This window comes from Lissotriton helveticus, chromosome 6, assembly GCF_964261635.1.
Source record: "Lissotriton helveticus chromosome 6, aLisHel1.1, whole genome shotgun sequence".
Classification (NCBI taxonomy): domain Eukaryota; kingdom Metazoa; phylum Chordata; class Amphibia; order Caudata; family Salamandridae; genus Lissotriton; species Lissotriton helveticus.
Genome location: NC_136067.1, coordinates 1,105,058,783 through 1,105,074,634, shown reverse-complemented (window position 1 = coordinate 1,105,074,634; position 15,852 = coordinate 1,105,058,783). Strand labels below are relative to the sequence as shown.

The 15,852-nt window shown below is 46.8% G+C and overlaps 1 protein-coding gene across 1 annotated transcript in view; it reads right to left on the bottom strand.

Annotated features, from left to right (window-relative positions):
- The window catches only part of ACOXL (acyl-CoA oxidase like), a 969,051-nt gene that overhangs the window by 499,329 nt on the left and 453,870 nt on the right, over positions 1-15,852 (bottom strand). Inside the window, exon 7 of the mRNA XM_078648763.1 lies at positions 784-870. Coding sequence (XP_078504889.1) covers positions 784-870 — 87 coding nt within the window. The remainder of the gene's footprint in view (positions 1-783; positions 871-15,852) is intronic.

The window sequence follows — 15,852 nt, the reverse complement described above, 5'->3', positions numbered from 1 at the left end:
CAGAGCTCCAAAGCCACAATTAATGATGCCAAAATTAGCAATGGAGGAATACATATTCTTTGATATTGCTGTAATATTGGCACACACCCCCAATGGACTGTGAAGACAACTATGTATAGTAAGATCTGGTGATCAATTAATAACAATTTAAAAGTCCTATTTGTGGTCCAAGAAAGATTGCTTCAGATTTTTGGGAATATATTCTAAGAGGTATTATACCCTATTTTTAGTAAGTTTGATAATATTCATATTAATTTTCCCATGTAGAAATTATACACACTTTTTCTGGACTCTTGGCATTGTTACAAAATAAACATTATCACCAGTATTCTTACTATCACTACTCTGCCCATACTTCCCAGGTTTCTGACTCTCGGCTAGCGCTATGAGACCTACGGGTGATATATGCGCTCAATAAATCCCAATACATAGACATAATACTACTGCTACTACTACCACTACTGATAATAACAAGAACAAAAAATCCAAAGGAGAGCGAGAATTAACATTTCCTTTTTTTCCAATGTATGTTAACAAAGAATACCCATGAAAGGGTGCATGTAATATACTAGCACATTATGCGGCTTAGACTTGTCCATATTCTAATTATTTACCAAACAATATACTCCTGACAAAGAGTGCATTTGGATTAAACTGTCACGGTAACACTCCCTTTCTTTCCATGAAACATGTCTCCTCGCCTGCCGACCATATCCTCATAGTAACATTTCCATGAACAGTAATAACTTATTTGGCCAAATTGCTTGTTTTATGAGCACTTACCTTCTTTATATAGCATATCAACAGCCGTCACACCAGCATACATGTTACCATTGTGGTCCCTAATCGGAACAATAAAGCAGTGAGGACCTAAAGAGAAGAAAACAGGATATTGCTTGTGTGAGGTGGCACTATTAATAGTTCTTCATAACAAATAACTACAAATCTTACCATAGTTGGTCTCAGTCTGGTGTACATATGGCAAGTTAAAACACACCTTGAACATTTAATAAGAAGGATTAATAACAATAGATTAATGTTGTGGATTTCACAGAATCCTTTTAGCTACCACAATGTGAACAATTCTTAATAATTCTGGTCAATTTTCTCAGATAGCACAATTTAAAAGAATAAAGATAGCTACTGTGCCCTGGTTGCCCTTTCTGCATTGAGCCTCACCCTTTCTCAATTTGTGGGTATGATCTCACATTGCAGAATGCCAGGAAACACACCACCCCACACACACCCCATACACACAACCCCACACACCCAACACTTAACCCCACACACCCCACCACACCCCCCCCACACACCCCACACACACACCCCCACACACACACACACACCCCACACACACACACCCCACACACAGAGGTCCCGATTCACAGAACTAACTTAAGACAAAATCCTAAACGTACTACTTTTGGTATTCACAGAAGTTAGGATTTTGTCTTAAGACCGACTTAAGACCGACTTAAGTTAGGATTTTGTCTTAAGTCTGTCTTAAGTTTGTCTTAAGACAAACTTAAGACGAAATCTTAACTTCTGTGAATACCAAAAGTAGTAAGTTTAGGATTTTGTCTTAAGTTAGTTCTGTGAATCGGCCCCAGAGACTTGAGGGGCACTGTTAAAGGGTACTAGTGAGGGAATCTGTGGCGGAGGTGGCCTTTCCCTCCAACTGTCTTCCTTCATCTGTCTCCCTCCCTCTCTGTCTCACTCCCTCCCTCTCTGTCTCACTCCCTCCTTCTGCCCCGATGCAGTTAAGAGCAAGGGTTTCCTAATTGCAAGGAAGATTGTGTTCCTCGGACGAGGCCCTGAGCAGGATAAAGCTTTTTTGGGTGCTGTATGCAGACATGGCCTTTTATCATGGCATGAAGAGGCGATAGCCACTGGTAGGACAAGGCCCTTAATGTAAAGACACGATGTGGACTGAAGGTAGTACTGTGAAAACATTGTACTCGTGCTAAAAAAAATAGAGCAAACACATTTTGCTACTTTTTCCACATATGATAGTGATGTGCGATGTTGCAAACAGTGGCAGTGCGACCTTTCACTTATCCAGTCCCAGATGGGAGGCAGTCATCCACAAACAAACTTAAATCAAATTCATTTCCCACTGCAAAGTGGGGGCGCATGAAATTTGATAATCGTGAAGCAGTAGGAACCAGGGTGAAAAGCAAACCTGTGACCCCAACTCATAAAAGAAAGGTTTGGTGGAGTGAGGGAGTGGTTGTTTCTTGCACAAAAGGAACCATAGCACTGAATGTAGTCTATTCCCAGCCCAGAGAAGGAAATAAACAAACACTACCCAGTGCTGCTTATGCTGGTGTTTGCCCACCCAGGCCTGTAGATACAATGGAAACACTGCACCTCATCTCATGTCATCTCAACATTTTCACGAAAGGTTGATGAGAAACGTAGTCATTTCATTATACTTTGATAAAACTAAACATCAGTTGCAACCCTCCAGAAGGTAGCGCTATTTGATTACGCTACTCCACAACAACTGCATTATCTCATGCAATTGGGACGAGAAATATGGCGATGTAAAATACAGTAATACATAAACCAAATACGTTTAACAGCTTGCACTGGCTCACTAAAATCTAGTCAGTCAAAGGATTGCTGGCGTTACTTACTGTGAACAGAGGATCATCAAAGTATGTCCCTAAGAAGCATGAATCTCCATTCACCCATTTTAGTTGATCTGTAAATAAATTACTGTGGTGTGGAGGAAAGGTGAGGCAGGCTCGCACTTAGTAAGTGTAAGTTTGAGTGAAACATTTTACACCCGGACGCTGTTGTAAAACCCGGACATTTCTCCCCCCCCCCTCCCCCCCCCCGCCGTCGTGTGTGGCAGCCCGGGCCCGCTCACAGCCCCATCCGAGCACTTCACAGGTCGTTAAAGACCTTGTGCATGTGAATGAGGCTTTGTTGTTGCTTCGCCCCTTCAAAGAGCCCCTGCAAGAGCCCATGCAGCTCCACTCTGCCGATTGCCGGCAGAAGTCATTTTATCTCATCCCGTGACACACCTACGGCTGGGGCGCGACACGGTAATGTGTCGCGCCACACATTTTGGAAAGCCATGTTCTACACCCTCATATTCCAGCCGGGCCATGACAAAAGCTGCTTTAAGCCAGTCCTCTCTTTTCGGGGGGAGGGGGTCTTTCCATCTCCTGCAGATTTCTCTCCTCGCCAATAGGATCATATATAATAACAGACTTTTATCCTGTCACGAAGCAGTCTGACAAAAAAGACCATCATCTCCAAATAAGACCAGGGAGAGATTTACCTCCACTCTGGTCTTGAAAACTCCCAACAGGGTGTCCCCCACCCCTTCCCAAAAATGTTCCAACTCTGTACATTCATAAAAAAATATGTATGTCGTTGGCTAATGAGGTATGACATCTCGGACATTTAGGTGGAGGTTGGGGCAAATTTTGCTATTTTATAAGGTGTATAATAGAGTCTATTGATGACAAAAAAAATGTTCTTTTTCAAGCAGGCAGGTTTTATAAACTTATAAAGTGTCTTTAAAGATGGTTCAAAGAGGGTGTCTGCCTGCAGTGCCATGGGGGATTGGCTCCATGCCGCCTCTGAGGGTGGGATCACAAGATCTTCAGCCTTTAATAAATGATTATACCACATAGATATTTCCTTTTTAACTTATATCTTTGAAATGACCAATGCGCTAGTTGGTGTTTGTTTTTGACTGATGACTGACTGATTCATAAGTAGGTATTGATAATCAAAGAGAGTCTACAGGCTAGGGGAAAGGTTCTCAATTTAAAGGTCATGCTTCCTTACTTCTAAGCCCCGGCTCGCTCCTCTTCTTAAATTGTGGCAAAAAGGGCAGGGTAAGTATCAGAAGGCTCTAAAAGTAGGCAGCTTAGCCAAACAGAGTTCTCAGAACCTCCTCACTAAAATGTTCATTGCTTTGGGAAAAATACTTCACAGCATTATTCCTTAAAAATATATTAAGAGTGGCCCATGTAGGTGCTTTGTACATCTCACTCTGTCAGGAACATGACTAAAGAAAGGCAATGAAAATCACTTAGCTATTCTGGAGTATGCTCGGACACCAGAGAGAGGAAGAGTTCTGTCCTCAATGTAGTATTAGACTACAGAGGAATCACTCGATATATCGATGGAGGGTTTAGTACCTGCTCTACTGACATCACAACCCCTTCCCACATTTATAAAGAGTTAGACTGCACACTGTAGGGCCTTAGTGCACGTTAGGCATCAAAGACTATGTTCCTCAACTACGGAAGTGCATTGGTGCAAAAAAGTAGATGGGGACATTCTTTGTTTAGGTAAAATTTAAAGACAACTTTGAGAATGACCACAGACTAAGGGGCTGATATAATTTTGGGCAGACGTCCCATTGTTCTGTCAGGGCAACGGAGTAATTTACTCTGTCACCCTGGTCGTGGGACCGCCTGCCAAATTTATAAGTGACTGCCAAGTTGGCAGTCATTTATGATGCATTGGCAGGAAAACCTTCACAGCAGTTCCTGTCAATGCATTTTTTCTGTTTGGTGTAGGGCTTTGTCATCGGCTCTACACAGTAGTCTTGGCTAATTAATTGTGTCCACCAAACCACTGTAAGGGGACGAGCCCCTGAATTGGGACAAGAAGGCATCCCATCAGGGAAACCCTTGTAGAAGGCCACTGCACCATACAGTGATCAACCAAGCTAGGCTTGCACCTGACCAGTCTACCTACTGTCAGTGCAAGTCTTCCTTAGTCAGTAAGGTCTAATCACAAAAAATAGTACACCAGAACGGGAAGCCTGTGAAAAAAGGTGAGATGTCCAAGATGTCTGTGCACCAGTGCACTTAATTCATGAGCCACTTTGCAGTACTGGAATTGAGCAGACATAAGCCTGTCACCAAGAACCACAAATCAAACTATGGGACTCATTTCAATGGCGGACGGACCGCCACTGACAGGCGGTCGGTGGAAGTCCCCCTGACATCCAGGCCATTGGTTGGACCCCCGGATTTCAAGAGTGCAGAGGTCAGGGGGAAAGACCGCCGCCTACGACAGTATCCAGGATACCGTTGGGGTGGCAATTGGAATCCTATCGCAGAATGGCTTTAGACCCAGCCGCAGCACTGAGTCAGTCTTGCTGGCAGTGACTTAATATTTGCGGATTGGATGATTCTTCTTGACCTCAGTGCCACATTCGACACTGTATCTTCTAAAATCCTATTGCAACGTTTACAAAAGATTGGCTTAGGGGACATCGCTCTCAACTGGTTTGTATCCTTTGTATCAGGCAGATCTTTTTAAGTGATCCCACCTCCCTACGGCTCCCAGAAGCAGCTCGTACATCACAGGGTTCCACAGGGCTCGGTCCTGAGCCCAATATTATTTAATATCTACATTCAACCCCTGGTGGGAGTTGCAAAAAGTAGGGGCCTCTCCATGGCCTCATACGCCTATAATACTCTGCTTGTGATCTCTTTATCCAACAGCTCTGACCAACACATTGCCAAGTTCCGAAATGACATGATGGCCATCGTGGAACGGATGACAGCCAAGTGTCTTCAGCTGAATGCAAGCAAATCCAAGATTCTCGTTATAGGAAGGGACACACATTTTTGAAGTGATCATTGGTGGCCTGCCGCTTTGGGAACTTCCTCTACCTCGAAGGAAACTGTAAAAAACCTGGGCGTTTGATTAGCCGGTGCACTTACTTTTCAGGCACAGACAAAATCAGCGGTGGGTAGTTATTTTGGACTGAAGCCAATTATTGGGTTCTTTGATGCTCAAACATGCTAGACCATTATCTAGTCTACTATCTGCTCTAGACTGAACTATTGCAACTCTCTGTAGTTGGATGCTAATAAAGCAGGCATCAATCGCCTTCAGAGGGTGTAGAACGCCATGAACCGGAACCTCGTCGCCGTCCCGAAATCTTGCCCTACTTCCAAATTCATACATAAGCTACACTGGCTTCGGGTAGAATGGAGAATTCAATTCAAGTCCTTGTGTATCTCTCAGAGAATTTTCCATGCCTAAGCCCCCGTTTTTTTAGCCAACCTTCCCATTCCCTATGTACCTGAATGCTCCCTCCGCTCCTCTAATCAACATCTGCTATGGTCCCCGTGTTAGAAGAGCTCGGGCGGGAGGCCGGTCGTTACGGGCTTTAGCGTCCTCACTCGAACACCCTCCCAAGCAATATCAGGAGCATACAGGATCATAGGGTTTTCAGGAGGGCAGTTAAGACCTGGCTCTTCAATGAATAATCCTTTGTTTCACTTCTCTCTTTGGTTGGTATCTGCGGATCTAGTGCCGGGACGCCCCATCGATGGGGCAGCCATGCACTTTACAAATTCGATATCATAACATAACATATCGCTACAATGGAGGCAGTGTCTGTATAGGCACCGTTGTAGGGATTAAGATGTCCCTTTCCGACCGCCTTTTCATGGCAGTCCCACTGCCATGAAAAGGCAGACGGAAACGGACTTTGGGGGCCGGTGGCAGGCCCGTCCCCCATGGGCAAATGCTAAGTGGCCTGGGGGGGCACACCACACATCCATGTACTCTGTGCCATATGGTGCCTGCCACACAGTGCATGACTTTGCACAAAGTGGTTTTTTTCCATTGCAGTTTGTGCGGCAGCCCTTTTCCTGGGCTGCAGCAATTGTTGCAGTAGTAGAAAGCACTTTTCGACTGCTGTGCAAATTTGGCAGGTGGGCCCGCCGACTCATTGTCGGATGGTCACCTGCCCCATGTGATGGCAGTCAGTGGTCTGATCGATCACCATAGTAATGAGGCCCAATGAAAGGCAGCTTTGATTAACGTGAAAACAGGACCAGCATGTCAAGAATCCAATGAAATGTCACAGAAGAGGAAACAGCCTATAGAGAAGAAAAGTCTGTGATCACCTTTACAACTAGAACATGAGCACGGGACAGGCTTGCACTTGGAAAAATAGTGTCCGGGCTCCTCAGCCTGAGAAAAAGGTCAGACAAATAGAAAACAACACGTGTGCTGGGGTATGGGGTCCGAAAGTTTTTTTACTTTTTAATTTGCAAAAAACCTTCGATCTCCTCCTGTAAGCGTCATCTACCTTGAGGAAATGTCTGCTAGACAAGCAAATTTCACTGCAATGCTCCTAAATAGGGTTCCTTTTGTCACTGGAAGTTCCAAGCAAGCCCACAGAGACCTGTGTGAGCATCCTTCAACTGCCATAGCAAAAATCTTCTTTTTGTACATGTCATGTTGGTCGATTAACATTTGTTGCAAATGTGTCATTTTGCAAAGAACTACTTTAGTAATGGATAACAGGATGTCATGGGTTTGAAATAGATGTACATTAAATGCTGATGAATTACTATCACCCTGACTCATATTAACAGAAAGGAAGACAGGCTGTGCAGTTATCCTGGACAACAAGCCAGATATTTAGCCCAAAACATAGGTGATAAAAGCCTCTAAAGCCAATCAAGGCATTTCTTTATATTGGGTCTTCAACGCTACCATAAATCAACACCATAGAAAAGTAAGTTAATCTATCGATCACAGAAATCCTGTTTATTAAATGAATAAAATAAAAGGGAACTTTCCTAATAAAACTGTAGGTCCATGATTTTGTATTCGTGATAATATATATTCTCACATTACTATGCTGTGGCATTAAGGGTGGGGGTGTATTAATTACAATTGATAGATCACATAGAAGTTCTAAAAAATGTCCGAATAACTGTTCTTGGAAAAACTTCCATCCAGTTGAAAATAATGTATAGATTTTGTACAGTATCAAGTGTAGTTTTTTGTTAGCTACGCCAGAATAGATTCACTTTCAGAGGACTTTAACTTAACTTGGCTAAGGACATTTCATAGTAGCCATAGGAAGCACCAATATCCTAAATACAATATACAAGCAGCTATGGATCTTACGTTATGTTATTATCATTTATATTGCACACGGCTACTCAAGAGTATCCCGGGGTGGAAGCCAAATGAAAACAAGGGAGGAGCTGGAAACAACTGCGGATTAGGTGAACAGCAAAGTTTTTAACAATTTCCTGAAAAGCCTAGGGTCAGGAGTGTTCCGCAATTCGAAAGGGAGGCACTTCCAGGTTTTAGCCGCCATGAAAGAAAGGGAGCTGCCCCCCCCCGCTCTTGCAAGACGAAATCGCTGGATCACTGCCAGACACTGCGAAGCTGAACGCAGTTGTCTTCGTGGCACATAAAAGCTAAAACGATTCCTAAGATAGAGCGGGCCTGATCCATGACGGGCTGCATGGGCAAGAGTGAGGGCCTTAAATTTGACTTGTTGAGCCATGGGAAGCCAATGTAAATCATACAAATGCTGCTTTGCGCTATCCCTTCCGGGAATGTTAAGCAGAACTCTGGCTGCAGCATTTTGTATAACCTGCAATTTCCTCAGCTGGTATCCGGGCAGGCCTATGTACAGTGCATTGGCATAATCCAGGCATGTGAGAATCAGGGCACGGATAACCATTTCCTTAGCTGCCCTGGGAATACAGTGTATCAATATGAAGTATTCTCCACTAACTGGACACACTATAGCATAAAGATGCCCTATATATCACTTTGTAATTAGATTTTTTCAGTATCTGCTGTTTAAATCACAGTGGTAACTTTTGAGTGTTGCAGACCACACAAAAGGACAAATTCAGGATGCTCCCAAAGACTTAATAACAAATTTGATTAAGAATGGAATGAACCTGCAAAACACATCTGAGAGGAGAATGAGCACTAACCTTAGCAAATACTTATTTTAATAATTCTGTTTATGGAAATCTCAGGTTGATGGTCCAAATTCCAATGCACAGCAACACTGTGTTGATTAATCTATTAAAGCGATTCTATGTCAGGACAGGAGGCGAGGATAATGCTCTACTTTCTTTATTTTCCTTTATAACAGAGTTCAACTTTAATAAACAGAGAAAACTATCTTTCCCATAGATCATAGGGAAATGTAAACAAAGGTAAACCAATGAGCATGCCCAGTCGACAACAAAGGCACACACCTACTAGGTAACATCCTCTTCCTTTTCCTCCAGCAGTTAAGTTACTACATTTTCGTTCTCAGCTGTGATGTTGTGCTGTGTTGGGTTTGATTTGTGGCAGTTTGTAGCTATTGCTTGTATGCTTTGCGGCGCCTTCGCCGTGTCGGTTTGAGCCGTGGGAGCGTTCCTCATCGCTCCAATCCCAGTGCCGATCACCAGTCTCGGGCTGCATTGATGGGGTGGGGGCCGCGAGCCGCTAGAGGGCGCACTGACAGAGTGCGAACCTCATCTCGTTGCTCTGCAGGGGACACGCTTCCTTTGTCAGTTTCAGGGTAATCTGACAGAAATGCATGCCCGCAGAGCCTGTGCCCGAGCCGCCTGGAAGCCGTGACACCCGTGTGTTCACAGGTTCCTATTCAATTTAACGAACAGCCTGATGCCCGCTACTGAGCTGGGTAAGTAAATCTTCTTCAGGTCTCCGACCCTGCTTCTCTTCCTGAGGGCGAAGCTCCTGCCAAGGCCAAGTGCCCATTTTGTAACGATAAGGCAGTTGCTGGGGACCGGCTGAGGCCAAAAGGATACCCATCAGCGCTAGGGTGAGTCCGTCCCGGGGATCTGCACCTGTATTTCGTGCATTGCGTACAAATTTGAGAGCTTCAAGGTCGCCAAAATAGTGTGGCAGTGCGATTAAAAAAGCTAGGCACATACTGTAGGCTGGTAGCACTGTTCAGGGGTATTTTCCTTGCGCAGCATTCATTACCTTGTGGGGTCCGACATGGAAGGGGATTACGTTGAAAAGGAGTCCTTGTAGGTCCTCCTCTAGACGACAAATTTTGTGATTCGATGGATCCCTCCATCCATTAGGCAGTTGCGGCAGCCATGGGCCCCTTGGAGCGTCGCCTCATGGAGATTGCGTATGCTTACATCGAGAACACCCCTTCAAGGGGTACCCCCCCACCCTTACAAGCTCCCCTAAGCGCAAGTCTGATTCGGCCACTGACCGTGGCGCATTTGAACGCCTTAAGAAGGCCTTCCTGGCCCTCCCTTCCCATAACGCAGTAGGTGTTGCAGATGCATTGTCCCCCCAGGGCGGGTGGGGGGACGAAGGGGACAAGGAATGCCCTAGCGAGTCTAATGATGAAGCCAGCCTTTCCAGGCCCTGGCACCCCCGCAGGGTGTGTGGAAGCCCTTTCAGATATTTTGGTCCCAGAGGACTTTCTGCACCCCGCGCTCTGCGGAGTGGGCCCCTGTGAATAAAGTCGCCCAGTTTGTGGCGTCACCTTAGAAAACCTTTGGAGAAGGAGGTCAGGGCCTGCCTTAGGGCGGAGTGCCCATGCCCCTCTCTCTCGGGGAAGGCGGCGGTCACCCCTGAAATATATACTCAAATGGCCACGTTCTTACAAAAATATATATGTGACCCCAAGAAAGGGATAGACAGGTCCTGGAAGGCATGCCAAGACAAACTCCTAGACGTCTGTGACGCACTCACCAAAATCCTAGACCTAGATGAGGAGGCAAAGGCCACAAACTCCCCCCTCAACGTGCAATAGTGTTCCCAAGTAACGGTAATTGCGAACTCTAGACAGAGAGGAGACCCTTCTTCCTACTGAATGTTGACTTAACCTCGGGGGCCTCGCTTCATCAGAGGCAGGCGCGGTCGCTCAAGGTGGGATCTTTAGTGAACCGTTTGTCAAAGAATTGAGCAAGTTTGTCGCAACCTTCATCTTCCTGGACAAGGCGCAACCTTCAATCAAGAAGATTTTTCGCCCGAAGATTTTTGTCAGGGCAGTCCTGGCAGGGGGCGCCCAGTCGGCCGCTTCTACACCCAAGGCCCTGCCAGGAACTTCAAGAAAGTGCAAGAGCAGCCAAAACAAGGAGAGTTCTTCCAGGCCAGGAGATGCTACCGAGGTCGGGACTGCCGAGGCGCTTCCAGGGCACGCTTCCAGGCTCAACCATGTGAAACTTTCCCTCCCCTCCATGGGCAAGTAGGTGGCAGACTAGCTTTGTTGGCGCATAATTGCGAGTGCATTACTTTGGATCCATGGGTCCTTTAGACCTTCAGAGAGTTCCACATAAGAGTTTTACGTGTGCCAGATGGAGGAGTTTCGCCCTTGCATGCTCGTTTTTACCAAAGCCCAAGCTGCCCTGGTAGACAAGGAGGTGGTGGATCTCCTGCGCAAAAGGGCAATATCCCGTCCTTCCTCCATCCAAGGGATTTCCTAAGAAATGTTTTTTTGGTGGACAAGACCGACGGGGGCCAACGCCCGGTCAACAACTTACAGTAGTTCAACAGCTGGTTGGTTTACTGCCATTTCAAGATGGAGGGTATCCACTTGCTGAGGGACCTCCTGTGCCCAGACGACTGGATGGTGCGCCTGGATTTGAAGGACGCCTACTTGGCGGTTCCTATTTTTACCCCTCACTGCAGGTTTATTCAATTCCAGTGGAAGGATCAGGTGTACAAGTTCATGACTCTCCCTTTCAGTCTCTCCTATGCGCTTTGGTGCTTCACCAAGGTCCTCGAGCCGGTGGTAGAGTACCTCAGGGCTCAAGGTTTACGTCTTATCATATAACTCGACGACCTCCTCCTCTTGGGACAGTCCCCAACTCTACTCGCGGAACAGCTGCAGATGGCAGTGAACCTATTGCGGAGCTTTGGTTTAGTCATAAACGAAAAGAAATACCTGCTTACCCCGGAGAAGAGGACCACCTTCCTCGTGTTCATCATAGACTCATAGCACAAGACTTTGTGCTTGTCGGTACAGAGGATTTCCAGGATCCGCAAGGTGTAAAGAAGAACCCTAGCCAGGCCCACTACTTCCCTCAGGCAAATAGCCAGCGTGTTGGGTCTTCTGTCATCCTTCATACATGCCCTCTTTCCGGGCCCTTTCTACTACAAAGCCCTCCAACGCCTCAAGGCCACCCACCTGAAGAGGGGTCTGCAATATTCCATGGAGCTCCTGCTCAGACAGGAAGTGAGGATGGAGATGCAGTGGTAGTTGGACCACATGGAGGAACGGAAGGTCAGGCCATATTTGTTTCCTTCCTGGATATGGTTATAGAGTCGGACATCAGTAAATCAGGTTGGGGAGCGTGCAGCGAGGACTCCTTTACAGGAGGAAAGTGGTCCGCAGACGAACAACTCCATATCAATGCCTAATGTTGATGGCTGGCTCATTCACCATCAAATGTTGGACGAAGGACAAGGTCAGCTGCAGCTCCTCAAAATGTACAATGTCTCAGCAGTTCGCTATATAAACCACCTAGGTGGCACCAAATCCAAGGTGCTGGCGGACCTGGCCAAGGACGTTTGGACATTCTGTCTCAACCGCAATATCTCAGTGTTGGCAGAGTACCTTCCCAGGGCATCCAACGCGATCGCGCACTGGTGCTCCAGGACATGGGCCGATATGAGCCTTTGGCAGTTGGATCCTCAGGTTTTTCGGAGGTTGCAATCCCTTTGGGGCCCATTCTCTGTGGATCTTTTTGCCTCCTGCCTCAACCACCAACTTCTCAAATCCTTAATTTTATTCATTTATTTTGAAAGTTTTATAGAGCGTGGACAAGACCCTTGCGGGTATCAGAGCGCTTTACATTCAGTGTGTTTAGATATATCAAACATTAAAGATAAGCAGGACAGAAATAAATAGCATCAAAAAGCATAACATAGAGGGGGAGGAGCCAAGATGGCGATCGGGACGGACGCGTAGGCTCCCGGCTCCGTGAACCTCCGAGCCCCGCACTCCTCTCCTGTCATCATCCTGATATTGCGCTTCAATTTGGTGTTGGGGAATGAGCGCTGAAACCGATAGCGCGATCCCGAGACCCCTGCCAGCCTCATAACCGGAGAAATCTGCGACGGCAGTCGGCGGCCCTACACGACTTTGGAACCGGGGCGTCTGCTGCTAAGTATGGCCGGGTGCTGATGCAACAACAGCGGCCATCTGTTCTGGGGCAGAGTCGGTCTACTGGAGCGCAGTGTCCATCGGTCGGATTTTTACCGCAGGCGTCCTGCTTGACAAGCAACGCGGCTGTGGAGCACCCCCGAAGCGATGGCCTGGTGGAAACTTTATATGTATGAGGAACGCAGATGGTAGCTGCTCCGACGCTGTTTAAGATTCGGCCCGGTTCTTGCGGGCCGCTCCCGAATTTTCGGCTGGCGCTGAACCGGAGCGCAGATGACCGCTGCAGGAGACCGTTCCTTGGAGGTCTGCCATCCCTGTCTCCGTGAATCGGATAGTTGTCGCATCGAGCTGGACTCGCCTTTGACCGACTCCCAGTCCCCATTTGAGATGGAAACACCAGAATGCCGCCTGGGTGAGATGGAGAATGTCATCCTGGCTACCGGGGTACAGCAAGAGGTGGAGTGTGTACAGTCATGTGGCGCTACGATATGTGAGAAAAGGGCTGCGCTGTTCTGCGGTGACATACTTGCTGCTATTGGTGACTTTCGATCTGCCTGGGAACATTGTTCCCGTGAGCTGGGGAAGAAGCTGGATGGTGTCACGCTCATGCTGGGACACTCACGGTCGGACGACTTCTTGGTGCACAAGGCTCTGCCCCGAACTGTCTCCGAGGGGGGTGCCGTGACCGCCCATGTATGCGGAGGGGTACCGGTGCTAATGGACTATGCTGTGAATCGTGGACAGCTATCCGTGGCTTTGGACTATTCTGATGGTTCCCTTTCACAACAGATGTTGGCGGCTCCGTATGCTGCTCCGCTGCCGACGTCCTTTGCTTTGTCACAGCGACGGCTGGTTCCCATGCCTGCTTCCTCCGTTTTTGTCCTCGCATCCCTGCCGTGGAATACGTGTCCTGGGACTTTCTTGGGGAAGATGGCCGTATGGGCCGATGAATCTGCTGGTGGCCAGCGACGTCCATCTTGTATGCTCGTGTTGCTCTCCGGCCTTGTTTGGACACTTTGTTTCCTTATATCGGCTGATGCGGGAATCGATCGGCAGACGTGCCTCCGGGGACTTGCAAGGACTGGCCAAGGCTAAGATGTATCCCTTAAAATGTTGACAATCAGGTGGCTGGCGGGGGTAGGGGGCGCGTGTTATTCTGCTACGCTTCTTAATGCAATATGTTGATAATTCTCCCCATTACTGATTGACTCGATCGATTACTGTTGTGGATTATGTATCTTGGGGAGGAGTGTATTTTGCGGGAGGGGGTGGCCGGGAGCCCGTACGGATGGCCCTCCCCCAGTTTTAAACAGCAAAAATATAAAACTAACTTTTTTCCTTCTCTTTTCTGTGACTAAATTTCGGGTATTCTTCGTGGGCGACAGGCACGCTGCTAGGGGGGGGGGGGGGGGGGGTAGGCCGTAGCCTCTGCAGGGATGCAGGGTGGGGGGTTGGGAGTGTTTTTTTTTTTTTGTCCTCTCTCAGTTTCTATGGGCCTCTTTTTTGTCTTTTCTCTTTTCTTTTTCTTTGTCTTCTCTATCTTTTCTTTCCTTTCTGGGTCAACATGATGGTTAGATGTCGCGCCTTTTGCTATTTTTCATCCTGATAAGTACACTTCAGCACCGATACTTCGATTATGATTCTCCGTTCTGTTGATATTCTGTTGTATGCATCGCCCACTATATATCCTTGGTTGATCGTATTGCATTTGATCCTTTTTATTTTGTATTATTAAAATTAACCTTATTAAATCCTGTAACTCAGCGGTCACGTTAAACTGAAGTACTTTTTTGGGGAAACTGTCGCATTTCGTACCGGGGAGACTGCTGAGTGACTTTATTATTGACTGGTACGCTAAAATTGCTTTCGAGGCCGGCCAGGGTGGTTGTAGGCCCGTACATGTATGCTATTGATGCACAATAAAGGTTTTAAAAAAAAAAAAGCATAACATACAAAAGGACAAATCAAACATGATGCAGAACGGGAGCGGCCTGATAGGTCATGGTAGTACAGTAATGATAAGAACGTCAATTATATAGAACAACTGAGCATACAAAAAGCAAAGCAGTGATGTGCAGAGCAAGGGCGAAACATACGAATCATGGTAATGGCAAAAATATAGATTAGGATGATAAGTATGATGAAGGGAATGGAGGTTCTCACAGACACAAGAGGCTATGTTTACGTGAATTTTGCCATAAGGATGCCTTTAATTTCCAGTTTGAAGGAAGAGGTGGAGGGGTTCAGTCTTATTTCCGGTGGAAGGGCATTCCATATCCTGGGTGCCATTCCTGTAAAGGATCGATTATAAGTTTTTTTCTTGTTGAATTTTTGTGGTTTCAGAAGGAGGTTTTCCGCACTTCTTGTTGTTCTTGTCCCTCCAGATATTGCGAGTTTTTGTGAGAGATAGCTGGGTGCATTATGATGCATTACTTCAGCTGGAAACCAGACCCTCTGGCAGCAGCGACAGATGCCTTCCTCCAGGACTGGTTGAGGGAGGTGGGTTATGCCTTCCTGATGTTCGCTATGATAATAAGCCTCTCAGCCCAGATATGCCAACAACAGGTGAGAGTGGTTCTTATCACGCCCTATTGGGGTCGGGTGCCCTTCATGGCCTGGCGGATTTCAGGCAACGTTGGAGACTCCGAGGCCTTTCATGCAAGGCTCAAAACATTTTGGCAGCCGCAAGGGCAGAGGGCACCAACAAGCGCTACAAAGCGGCTTAGTCCAGATGGGTGGTTTAGTGTCATAGGAACGATCAGGATCCCGTGGGGTGCAAAGTGGTCCACATTCTGAATTTTCAGGCTTCTCTAGCATCGGAGGGGTTGGCATATCATACAATTCATTGTTATAAGTCAGTGATATCTGCGGGCCATACCCCCATTCAAGGGGACGCAGTGAGCGAGCACCCTTTGTATGCAAACTTATGAGAGGAATTCGCTTGTCACTTT